The sequence below is a fragment of the Sapajus apella genome, unplaced genomic scaffold (assembly GCF_009761245.1).
Source record: "Sapajus apella isolate SASKATOON/1434 unplaced genomic scaffold, GSC_monkey_1.0 scaffold16, whole genome shotgun sequence".
NCBI classification, from domain to species: Eukaryota; Metazoa; Chordata; class Mammalia; order Primates; family Cebidae; genus Sapajus; species Sapajus apella.
The window spans coordinates 17,900,485-17,912,205 of NW_022436956.1; the positions used below are offsets into that span (position 1 = coordinate 17,900,485).

Sequence of the window (11,721 nt, forward strand, 5' to 3'; positions counted from 1 at the left end):
CCCGTCTGTACTGAAAATGCAAAAATTAGCCAGGAATGGTGGCAGGTGCCTGTGGCCCCAATTACTCAGGAGGCTGAGGTGGGAGAATTGCTTGAACCCAGGAGGCGGAGGTTGCAGTGAGCCAAGATCGCGCCACTGCACTCCAGCCTGGGTGACAGAGCTAGACCCCGTCTCAAAAGGAAAAAAAAAAAAGAATAGCAGGAGTCTGTAGGGTCATGGGAATTAACTGCAGGGAATGAGGCAGTTGCTGTCAATTAAAAAAAATCATTATGGAGCATCAACTCAGGGCTGGGTGACAATTAAGTAATAAGCATACAAACGCTCCCTACCCTTGTGGAGCTCATAGTCTGTGGGATAGGCAGACATTAAATAAATGATTAAAAGTGTGAGTGGCAGACAAGGAAGCACAGGTGCTACTGCAGATCTGCAAGAGGAAGAACCTAATCTCATCTGGGCATCAGGACAAGATCTTTGAGAGAAAGGACGTTTAAAGTGTGATGTGAACATTAGAACAGGGAAAGAACGTTGCAGACAAGCATCTGCAAAGAGGTGCAAGTGAGAGATCATCGTGCTTTTGGGAAACTTTACAAGAAGCATGGTGAGGGAAGGGAACTGGCAAGAGATGTTCACAGGGTTGACCGTTGGTGCCTTCAAGGTCAAGGATCCCAGGATTTAATTCAGATAGTTGGTGTCTGTTATCTGACGCTGGGTAACAGACTGCTCCAAATTTTAGTGGCTCAAACAAGAGTCATTTTATTTTTCAGGATTCTGTGTGTTTGTTTGTGATTTTTCTTTTCTTTTTTTTTTTTTTTTTTTTTTTTTTGAGATGGAGTTTCGCTCTTGTTACCCAGGCTGGAGTGCAATGGCGCGATCTCGGCTCACCGCAACCGCCGCCTCCTGGGTTCAGGCGATTCTCCTGCCTCAGCCTCCTGAGTAGCTGGGATTACAGGCACACGCCACCATGCCCAGCTAATTTTTTGTATTTTTAGTAGAGACGGGGTTTCAAAAAAAAAAAAAAAAAAAAAAAAAAAAAAAAAAAAAAAAAACCACCCGCCTCGGCCTCCCAAAGTGCTGGGATTACAGGCTTGAGCCACCGCACCCGGCCTGGCTTGTGATTTTTCTACAAATCCCACCTGGGCTCATCCATGTGGCTGCATTCAGCTAGTAGTCAGCTGTCGGGCTGGACTAATCCAGGCCTGTTGGGCCTCTGGCTCTGTGAAGTCTTTCATTCTGAAGGAGGCAAGACTGAGCTACTTCACACAGAAGCTTCCAAGAGCACAATCCCCAATGCACAAGAGCTTATCAAGCCTCACATTGCATTATTTGCTGATAGCCCATTGGCCACAGCCAGTCACATGGCTAAGCCCAGAGTCACTGTCAAAGGGGATCCCAAGAGGGCATGGGTGCAGGGCAGGATCCCCTCTGACATAGTATAACAATCTGCCACATACTTCCTCTCCAAATGTAAGACGGGAAGGTCAGGAGATGAAAGATCACACTTGAGGCTTGGTCAGAACCGTTGGATTCTTGTCCTAGTCTTGTGGCTTGTGTAAGATGGGTGAAGTTGCTTACTCACTCTAGGTCTCAATTTCCTCTGCTGTAAAATGGAAGGCTTCTAAATCTCAACTTCAGCTGAAACTTGTTTTGCAAGAATGTAAGTATCTTCCCTCTTTTTTTTATTTTTTGAGACGAAGTCTCGCTCTATCACCCAGGCTGGAGTGCAATGGCATGCTCTCAGCTCACTGCAACCTCTGCCTACCAGGTTCAAGCGATTCTCCTGTCTCAGCCTCCCAAGTAGCTGGGATTACAGGCACTCACCACCACGCCTGGCTAATTTTTTTATTTGTAGCAGAGACGGGGCTTCACCATGTTGGCCAGGCTGGTCTCGAAGTCCTGACCTCATGAGCCACCCTCCTCTACTTCCCAAAATGCTGGGATTACAGGTGTAAGCCACTGCGCCCAGCCACGAAGCACAATATAGTTTATTAAAGTTTATGTTTTTTATTCTGCTTTAATTACAAAGGATAGGTATTAGCATACCCATGTCTTCCCTCTTTAACTGTGATACCCACACAGAAGAAAATAGACTTCCTACTGAATAGGAAGAATTGGAGCTAAAGCCCCCACTCCAGAGGCTTTTGAAAAAGTGCTATGACCTTGGAGTAGTACCAAGAAAGGGTGTGGATTCTTAATGAGAGATGGTTCTGAATTGGAAAGAGTCCCCATCTCTCTGGCCACTGAACAGATGCCCCCCTAAGGCGTTTTTCATCCAGAAGAATCTGGGCTATCACTGTCTGCTGCTGAGAGCTGAGGCCAAGACAGGTGGGATTTGGGGAATAAATAGCTTACCCTAAGCTTGCCAGCCCCATACCTGCCTCATCACCCAAGATCTACTGCTGAGAACTGCAGGGGAACGCAGAGTGAAACCTGGGCCTGGGCAGGTGTGCCTTTCCCTGTGGGGCTTGTTAGCGCTTCTCTTGAAGCTGCCTGCCCTCTGAGGCCCTCAGGGGCACGTTTGTTTGTTAAATGATTGACATTGACCTAGTTCTGACCCCAGGCTGAAGCTCCCTGGGCATCTGACTCCTGGGTCTTCCTGACCCCAGGGAACAAAGATGATGACTCCAGGATCACAGGCTGCCTAAATGCAGGCAGGTGTCATGCCAGGGGCCAGGTGAGAGGAAGGCAGGTCTGAGCTAGAGCCACACCTATAACCTAAAACACCCATGGTTTGGGAGCCAGTGAGGGATCCCTCCCTCACCCGTCATCCAAAAAACAGGGTAGATTAGCTCTTTCACCTTATCTTTCCTTCAACCATTCATTCATTCAAGAAATGTTATTGCCAGGCACTGTGATACCTTAGTAGAATACTAAGAACACTTTAGTAATTTTTCTTTAATTTGGTATGAGGGGAGGTGAGATTCAGTGTGTAATTACAGACTGACAAGTTCGATGGAAACATTTATTTAATTTCATTTTATTTTGAGACAGGGTCTTACTCTGTTGCAGTGGTGCAATCTCGGCTCACTGCAGCCTTCGCCTTACAGATTGAAGCGATTCTCGTGTGTCAGCCTCCCGAGTAGCTGGGATTACAGGGGTGTGCTGCCACACCTGGCTTATTTTTTTGTGTTTTTAGTAGAGACAGGGTTTCACCATGTTGGCCAGGCTGGTCTTGAACTCTTGACCTCAAATGATCTGCCCACTTTGGCCTCCAAAAGTGCTGGGATTACAGGCATGAGCCACTGCACCTGGCCTGGAAGCATTTAAATAAGATAATATAACCTGGTCTGTCTCCCTAAGGAAGTCCCCTGAGCTCAGATGACAGGATGCATAGGGGATAAGTAGATAAACCTGCAAGTGGAGAGGAGGATGGTCCAGGCAGAGTGAGGCCGATGCAACAGCCTTTGCCAGAGGGACTATGGCTGGTATGGGGAACTGAGATGAGGCCAGTGTGGCTGGCAGCAGAGGGCCTGGGACAGTATGGGACAGAGACTGGATATGTATGTAGGCAGGGCTGGACCACGAAGGACCATGTAGGAAATGTTAAAGCTTCACCGTTTTTTTGTTTCGTTGGTTGGTTTTTTGTTTTTTTTTTTTTTTTTGAGACGGAGTCTCACTGTGTCACCCAGGCTGGAATGCAGTGGTGCCGTCTCAGCTCACTGCTGCAACCTCTACCTTTCAGATTCAAATGATTCTCCTGCCTCAGCCTCCTGAGTTGCTGGGATTACAGTGCCTGCCACCATGCCCAAGTAATTTGTGTATTTTTAGTAGAAGTGGGGTTTCATCATGTTGCCCAGGATGGTCTCGAACTCCTCACCTCAAGTGATCTGCCTGCCTTGGACCCCCAAAGTGCTGGGGTTACAGGTGTGAGCTACCACACCCGGCCATCTTTGCATTTTTAATAGCAAAGGAAAACTGTTTACATAGGAGGGCATCAGGCAGATTTGCACTTTGAAAAGATCACTCTGGCTGCAATGCAGAAAACAGGTCAGGTTGGACAGGTCAAGAGTGTATGTGCCAAAAGCAGCTGGGAAACTATTGTGATATTCCAGGGTGAGCTGATGATAGCTTGGCCTAGGGGCAGCAAAGGAAATAAGGAATGAATATATTCAAGAGATTTGTAAAGAGCTTAATTGGACAGGACTTGTTGATGCACTGGACAGAGAGGTGAAGAAAAGGAAGGTGTTAGGATATCCCTGATACTGCTGACCTACAGAACAGATGGGTGATGATGCCAACCACTAGTATAAGGAGTACTGGAAGGTGGCCACCAGATGGGCAGGACTGCATTGGGTCAGCTTTGGGTTCCTGAATTTGACCTTTTTTTTTTTTTTTTTTTTTTTTAATGGTCTTGCTCTATCACCCAGGCTGGAGGGCAGTGGCACAATTGTGCTTCACTCCAACCTGAAACTCCTAGGCTCAAGCGATCCTTTCACCTCAGCCTCCTGAGTAGCTGGGACCACTGGTGCCTGCCACCATGCCTGGTTAATTTTTAAAAATTTTTTGTAGACATAGGGGTGGAGGGGGTCTCGTTATATTGCTGAGGTTGGTCTTGAACTCCTGGCCTCAAGTGATCCTCTTGCCTTGGCCCCCAAAGTGCTGGGATTACAGGTGTCAGCCCCTGCGTCCAGCCCTTGAGGTATCTTTGAGGTACTTGGACGTGTGCATCGGGAGCTCAAAGGAGAGGAAAGAGCTAGAGTTAGGAGCTTAGGAGTCAACAGGATCTAGGTGAGATGGGTTAGCAGGAGAGGGTTGTTAGGAAGAAGGCCAAAGGCCAAGCCTTGAGAAAGGAGCCTGCCAAGGAGACAGAGATTGGACCTGAGAAGTCAAGTAAGATGAAGGCTGACGTGAAAAATACCTTCAGTGTTTGGTGACATGAAATCACCGGTAACTGTAGTAAGGGCTGTTTTATAGTGAAGGAATGGAGGTGAAACCCAGTTTTAGAATGGGTTGAGGAATACGTGGGAGGTGAAGAAATGGAGACAGCCTGGCTGAGAGCTTTGGTTGTGAAGGGAGAGGAGGGAGCTGGAGGCGGATATGAGATTAAGGAAGTTTATTGTTTTTGCTTTTTTTAATGAAGAGAGGAGCGTCTGTAAATGACAACAGGAAGAATTCAAATTTGGTGGAGATGGGGCAGGGTGGTGTGGCTGTATCTATGTGAGGGAGTAGGGCTAATGAAGAGATGGGTGCCTGAGAAGGGAGGTGGCAGCTCGTGCGGAGCCTGGGAGGGACAGCCGCTGGCAGGTTGGTGTGGTTGGATGTGGGTGATGAGGGCAGCCCCATGCCCTGGCACCTGTGACTCAAGAGGAGAGCCAGCTGCTGGGCTCACCGGCTGCAGCCCCTCCATGGCTGCCTCTACTCCGGCAGCCCTGAACTACCCTGTTTCATAATGAGTGGGCAATGCCTCAGGCCCCTGCCCTGTAAGAGAACCTCCACCCTTGGAATGGAGCAGGAGTGAGGAAAGGCTCCCAGAACTGGCAAGGGCTTGGATTAGAGGCGCTGAAGGACAGGACCAGAAATTATTTCTCAGGGGCAGGAGCACACCGCAGAGGGCAGACAGCCCGACATTTGCTCAGGAGAGAAGCCCAGCGTTTATTCTGGTTTTCTTTTTTTGTGGAAGGTGGAGAGGGGAGGCAGAGAGCAGTGGAACCTGAAATCCTGGTACTGGGGTGGGTGAGAGGGATGGGAGTGGAGGGTGTCGATACTTCCTGGGCTAGGCCTGGGCCCCTTTGAGGTGGAAGAGGGAAAGGCTGGGGCTGGAAGGACAGCAAGAGTGCCCAGGGCCTCCAGGCTGGGGCGGGAGAACCCTGCAGAGAGCTCCCTCCTGCCCCGCCTCATCCTGTAGGGAGGAGTGGGGAGGTAGGGAAAGCCAGGGACAGCAGGAGCCCCCAGGTCAAAGCACCACTCCAGTGTAAAGCAGTAGCCATATTTTCCTAGAACTAGCCGGGTGGTCCCTCCCTTGCACAGACCACAGGGACTGTGTTTTGAAGGAGGTCCTCTTTCTTTGGGGTCCAGTGATAGCAGGGAGCCCTGTAATATGTGGCCAGTCCCCATGCTGGGAGCTGAGTCCTGGGAATGGAGAAAAGGGTTCCTGGGGAGAGAGAGGGTGAGTGAAAAGCCTTTTTAATCATTAACCTGGTTGATTTTATCTGAACTGCCGAGGCTCCCGGCTCTATTGATTTTCTCTGAAAGCACAGCATCTGGAGCTGGTGGCTGCCCAGAGATGGGGAGAGAGACCGTGGGTAGAGGTAGGGGAAGAGGGGCAGGGAGGGGAATGGAAACCAGGCCAGGAGTAGGGGACTGGGAAGGAGGGAGGAGACAGGGTCTGAGGGCTGGAAGACTGTCAGAGGAGTCTTTGGGGATGTGAGGGGTCCAAGAAGTCTAAGCAGGCACTGGGGGAGGGCGTAGTCAGCATAGCCACAGAAGCACCACTGAGAGCAGGAAGGAGCCCGGAAGGATCTGGCAGAGAGGACAAAACTGAAGCCCAGAGAAGCACAGTGACCTGAGCAAGATGACAAGGTCAGAGCCTGCACCAAAACTGAGGTCAGTTGATTTTTTTTTTTTTTTTTTTGAGATGGAGTCTCGCTCTCTCGCTAGGCTGGAGTGCAATGGTACAATCTCAGCTCACTGCAACCTCCGCCTCCCCGGTTCAAGCGATTCTCCTGCCTCAGCCTGCCGAGTAGTTGGGACTACAGGCACGTGCCACCACACCCAGCTAATTTTTGTATTTTTAGTAGAGATGAGGTTTCATCGTGTTGGCCAGGATGGTCTCAATCTCTTGACCTTGTGATCCACCCACCTCAGTCTCCCACAGTGCTGGGATTACAGGCGTGAGCCACCGCGCCCGGCCAAGGTCAGTTGATTTTACTGGACTGAGGTGAGAAGAAATGAAGAAATGAAGGCCCCTGGGGTTGGGGAGAAGCTGAGGCGATGGAAAGTGTGCAAAAGAGGAGATGCAGTTTACAAATTACCATATTTCTGAGGACAGGGCCTTTCTTTTTTTACCTGTGAGGATATAGTAGACATTCAAAAATGGCTCTGGTCTGACTGAGGGTGGGGTCAGGCCATCAGAGAAGGAGGAAAGGGCCAAGTAGAAGTGATGCTAGAGGCCAGGCACAGTGGCTCACGTCTGTAATCCCAGCACTTTGGGACGCCAAGGCAGGTGGATCACCTGAGGTCAGGAGTTCGAAACCAGCCTGACCTGGTGAAACTCCGTCTCTATTAAAAACACAAAAATTAGCTGAGTGTGATGGTGGGTACCTGTGGTCCAGCTACTTGGGAGGCTGAGGCAGGAGAATCACTTGAACCCGGGAGAAGGAGGTTGCAGTGAGCCAAGATTGTGCCATTGCACTCCAGCCTGGGTGATGGGAGCAAAACACCATCTCAAAAAAAAAAAGAACTGATGCTGGAAAGAGCTGGACAGCAGGGAACACCAAGAAGACACCTGTCCGTCTTCACTTAGCCAAATCCAGGGCCCTGACAAGATAGGTTTTCACCAGGACATTTTCTGGGGCTCCTGACTCCCCACTATTTCGGACAGTAGGACTTCTAGGTCTGTGTCACCTCTGAGGCAGAAGGCGAACCACATTCTGGTGACAGGGACAGAACCACACACATGGACACTGATGTGCCATCTTGGTCCTCACAGCTCCCCTCACCAGTGCAGTTCCTAGAATAGGTCTTCTCTGAGCTGGAGGGGATAAACCAGACTGCTTCCTGGAAGTACAGAAAAGGAGCAGCGGGGATCTGAAGACAGGATCAGTCAGGTACACAGTGAGCAGGGGCGATGTGACGGTAGAGAGATATGGGAACAGAGAACACACATACAACATGGCTCTGAGATGATATGCAAAATGTTATGACTCCATAGACTGAAGCAGATACAGCATTTCTTTTCTTTCTTTTTTTTTTGAGATGGAATCTTGCTCTGTCACCAAGCTGGAGTACAATGGCGAGATCTCAGCTCACTGCAACCTATGACTCCCTGGTTCAAGCGATTCTCCTGCCTCGGTCTCCCAAAGTGCTGGGATTACAGGTGTGAGCCACCATGCCTGGCCCAAGCCCCCGTTCTTTCTGTAACCTCAAGATGATATAAAATCATCAACCATCTGGCTATTTCTTTGAGTCTTAAATTTTGTATGACTCCCATGCATGTTAGTTCTACTAATCTGCCTTTTTTCAGTTGATTTTTCAGCAAACCTTCAGAGGGTGCAGGGGGAAGTGTTCCTTTGGCCCCTGCAGCACCTCAGGACCCCAGGTCTTATCTGTGGTCATGGTGGTAACGGGAGCCAGCCTGGATCAGTCCTGCATCATGAAGCTTCACCCTGGACATTCCAAAGGGCAGGCTGCGGCTGGGGGCTGAGGGATAATAAAGGTGGTATGTCTGAAGTCTCCTGTCTATACCATCTTTTCTCTCCCTTTTCTCTGACAGCTCAACATCCTGGTGGACACAGGCAGCAGTAACTTTGCAGTGGGCGCTGCTCCCCACCCCTTCCTGCATCGCTACTACCAAAGGCAGCTGTGAGTCCTGGGGAGAACCCCGGGGAGGTTCCAAGGCCAAGAAGGGTCAGGGAGGGGTACAGAGAGAAAGGCTTGATCCTCAGATCCTTTCTTCTTACTAGGGAAGGGGAAGGGTGAAAAAAAGACTGACCAGGAGGGACAGGGTGAAGGGGGTGGTTAGAGAAGCTACACAATGGGAAAAGGTGAATTGAGAGGCAGCCAGGAAGTGCTCTAGTACTGAGACAGGGCAGCCTCCTGTGGGAGGGAAAGGAAGGAGAGCAGCCCCAGGGCTCACAGAACAATCTTAGGGGGCTCATTTTCTCTGCCTGAATGGGGAGACGAACCCACATCCCCTCTGTCTCAGTTCTCTGAAAACACCAGCTAAACAGACCTCAGTGATAGCTCCCCTTGCTGTGTTCTTACCTAGGGGCCACTCCAGGTGGCTTTGCATAGTCCAAGGACATGAAGGAAAGGATCTTCCATAAACCCCTCTGCCTAGACCAGTATCAGGGAACTGAAAGCTAAGGATGTCCTCCATGCACCACCCAGAGTGCCACCAGTTGGATTCCACTTACTGGTGAAAGGGGGGTTGAAGTGGGCTTTAAGGTAAGAGGCAGTGAGGGATGATCTGGAACCCTCCTTAGCATAAAAGCAGGAAGAGGAAGGCATGAAAGGACAGCAAATGTCTGAGAAATCTGTGTGTGTGCAAACCTGAGTAGAGGCTTAAATCCTATCCTTGGACTTCTAGGCAGCTGGCAAAACCCACCTTCCCTGTTTACTCCTTTAATGTCCCTACCTAAAAGAAGCAATCAGGGAGGAGGGTGCGGGTAGGATCGATGAAAGGGCATTCATTCCAGGTCCTCATCCCAGTTCCATCACTGCCCCCACCACACACAGAAGCCCTGGTTGGTGGTGTGATTAAACACAGGTGGGGCTGCCACATGTTGAGCATGTTTCAGAAGTGGTGTGTAATACCAACCTGCTCTGCTGAGATGCTTGTGCAAATCCCTTCTCTAGAGCTTGCTGTAGAATTTCACATTCACCCTGCCTGGCACTTTCTCTACCACTCAGATGGTACCACTAGGTCCCAAGGCAGTAAGAGAGTCAATGGTTCCTTTTCTCTGGGAGCTTGACAGAGCCAGAGGGCAGAAGAGATGCCCGCTAGCTGTCCCTGCAGCAGCAGCAGCATGCACAATGCACAAAGCCCAGGATTGTTCTTCAGAGAGCCTGAGCTTAAGATCTAGGAATATGAGCTAGACAGGAGAGTGAGCCTCGGCAATAGTTCCCTTCATCTATTTGCAAGGCCACTTTACACTCTATTCTGGGTGATGGGTCAAGGGATGTTTTGCTGAGCAGTCTGAAAGCAGACTCTAGGATTCCCCTGAGATTAGATAAGGTGGTATTTGGGAGTAGGTTTAACTTAGACCCTATACCAGTTGTGATTAGGCATCCACAGATCTCTGCCTTCTTTCCACAGGTCCAGCACATACCGGGACCTCCGGAAGGGTGTGTATGTGCCCTACACCCAGGGCAAGTGGGAAGGGGAGCTGGGCACTGACCTGGTAAGCATCCCCCATGGCCCCAACGTCACTGTGCGTGCCAATATTGCTGCCATCACAGAATCAGACAAGTTCTTCATCAACGGCTCCAACTGGGAAGGCATCCTGGGGCTGGCCTATGCTGAAATTGCCAGGGTGAGAGGAACAGGGCTTGGCCCTACACACTGTCTGCACACTGCACACTACACAGAGAAGGAATTAGGAAAGAGGAGAGGAATTAGCCGAAGGAGGGAAACAATCAATTTAAAGGATTATTTAACAGGGGTATAGGATGGGAGTCTAAATTTTAGCCCTATAGAGGGTAGAACTAGAGTGAGAGAAGGCTGTGATAGGCACAAGAATAAGCTGCAGATGGAACCAAAAGAGAGCCCGCATAGCCAAGTCAATTCTAAGCAAAAAGAACAAAGCAGGAGGCATCACACTACCAGACTTCAAACTATACTACAAGGCTACAGTAATCAAAACAGCATGGTACTGGTACCAAAACAGAGATATGGACCAATGGAACAGAACAGAGGTCTCGGAGGCAACACAACATATCTACAACCATCTGATCTTTGACAAACCAGACAAAAATAAGCAATGGGGAAAGGATTCCCTGTTCAATAAATGGCGTTGGGAAAGCTGGCTAGCCATGTGCAGAAAGCAGAAACTGGATCCCTTCCTGACACCTTACACTAAAATTAACTCCAGATGGATTAAAGACTTAAACATAAGACCTAACACCATAAAAACCCTAGAAGAAAATCTAGGCAAAACCATTCAGGACATAGGTGTAGGCAAGGACTTCATGACCAAAACACCAAAAGCATTGACAACAAAAGCCAAAATAGACAAATGGGACCTAATCAAACTCCACAGCTTCTGCACAGCAAAAGAAACAGTCATTAGAGTAAATCGGCAACCAATAGAATGGGAAAAAATTTTTGCAGTTTACTCATCTGACAAAGGGCTGATATCCAGAATTTACAAAGAACTAAAACAGATTTACAAGAAAAAAACTAACAAGCCCATTCAAAAGTGGGCAAAGGATATGAACAGACACTTTACAAAAGAAGACATACATGAGGCCAACAAACATATGAAAAAATGCTCATCATCACTGGTCATCAGAGAAATGCAAATCGAAACAACATTGAGATACCATCTCACACCAGTGAGAATGGCGATCATTAAAAAATCTGGAGACAGATGCTGGAGAGGATGTGGAGAAACAGGAACATTTTTGCACTGTTGGTGGGAGTGTAAATTAGTTCAACCATTGTGGAAGATAGTGTGGCGATTCCTCAAGGACCTAGAAATAGAAATTCCATTTGACCCAGCAATCCCATTACTGGGTATATATCCAAAGGATTACAAATCGTTCTACTATAAGGACATGTGCACACAAATGTTCATTGCAGCACTGTTTACAATAGCAAGACCTGGAACCAACCCAAATGCCCATCGATGATAGACTAGATAGGGAAAATGTGGCACATATACACCACGGAATATTATGCAGCCATCAAAAACGATGAGTTTGGGTCCTTTGTCAGGACATGGATGAACCTAGAAACCATCATTCTCAGCAAACTGACAGAAGAGCAGAAGATCAAACACTGCATGTTCTCACTCATAGGCGGGTGTTGAACAATGAGAACACATGGACACAGGGAGGGGAGCA

At 48.9% G+C, this 11,721-nt stretch overlaps 1 protein-coding gene across 1 annotated transcript in view; it reads left to right on the forward strand.

Annotated features, from left to right (window-relative positions):
• The window catches only part of BACE1 (beta-secretase 1), a 30,839-nt gene that overhangs the window by 10,731 nt on the left and 8,387 nt on the right, over positions 1-11,721 (forward strand). Inside the window, exons 2-3 of the mRNA XM_032285426.1 lie at positions 8,429-8,517; positions 9,974-10,190. Of these exons, the coding sequence (XP_032141317.1) occupies positions 8,429-8,517; positions 9,974-10,190 (306 nt within the window). The remainder of the gene's footprint in view (positions 1-8,428; positions 8,518-9,973; positions 10,191-11,721) is intronic.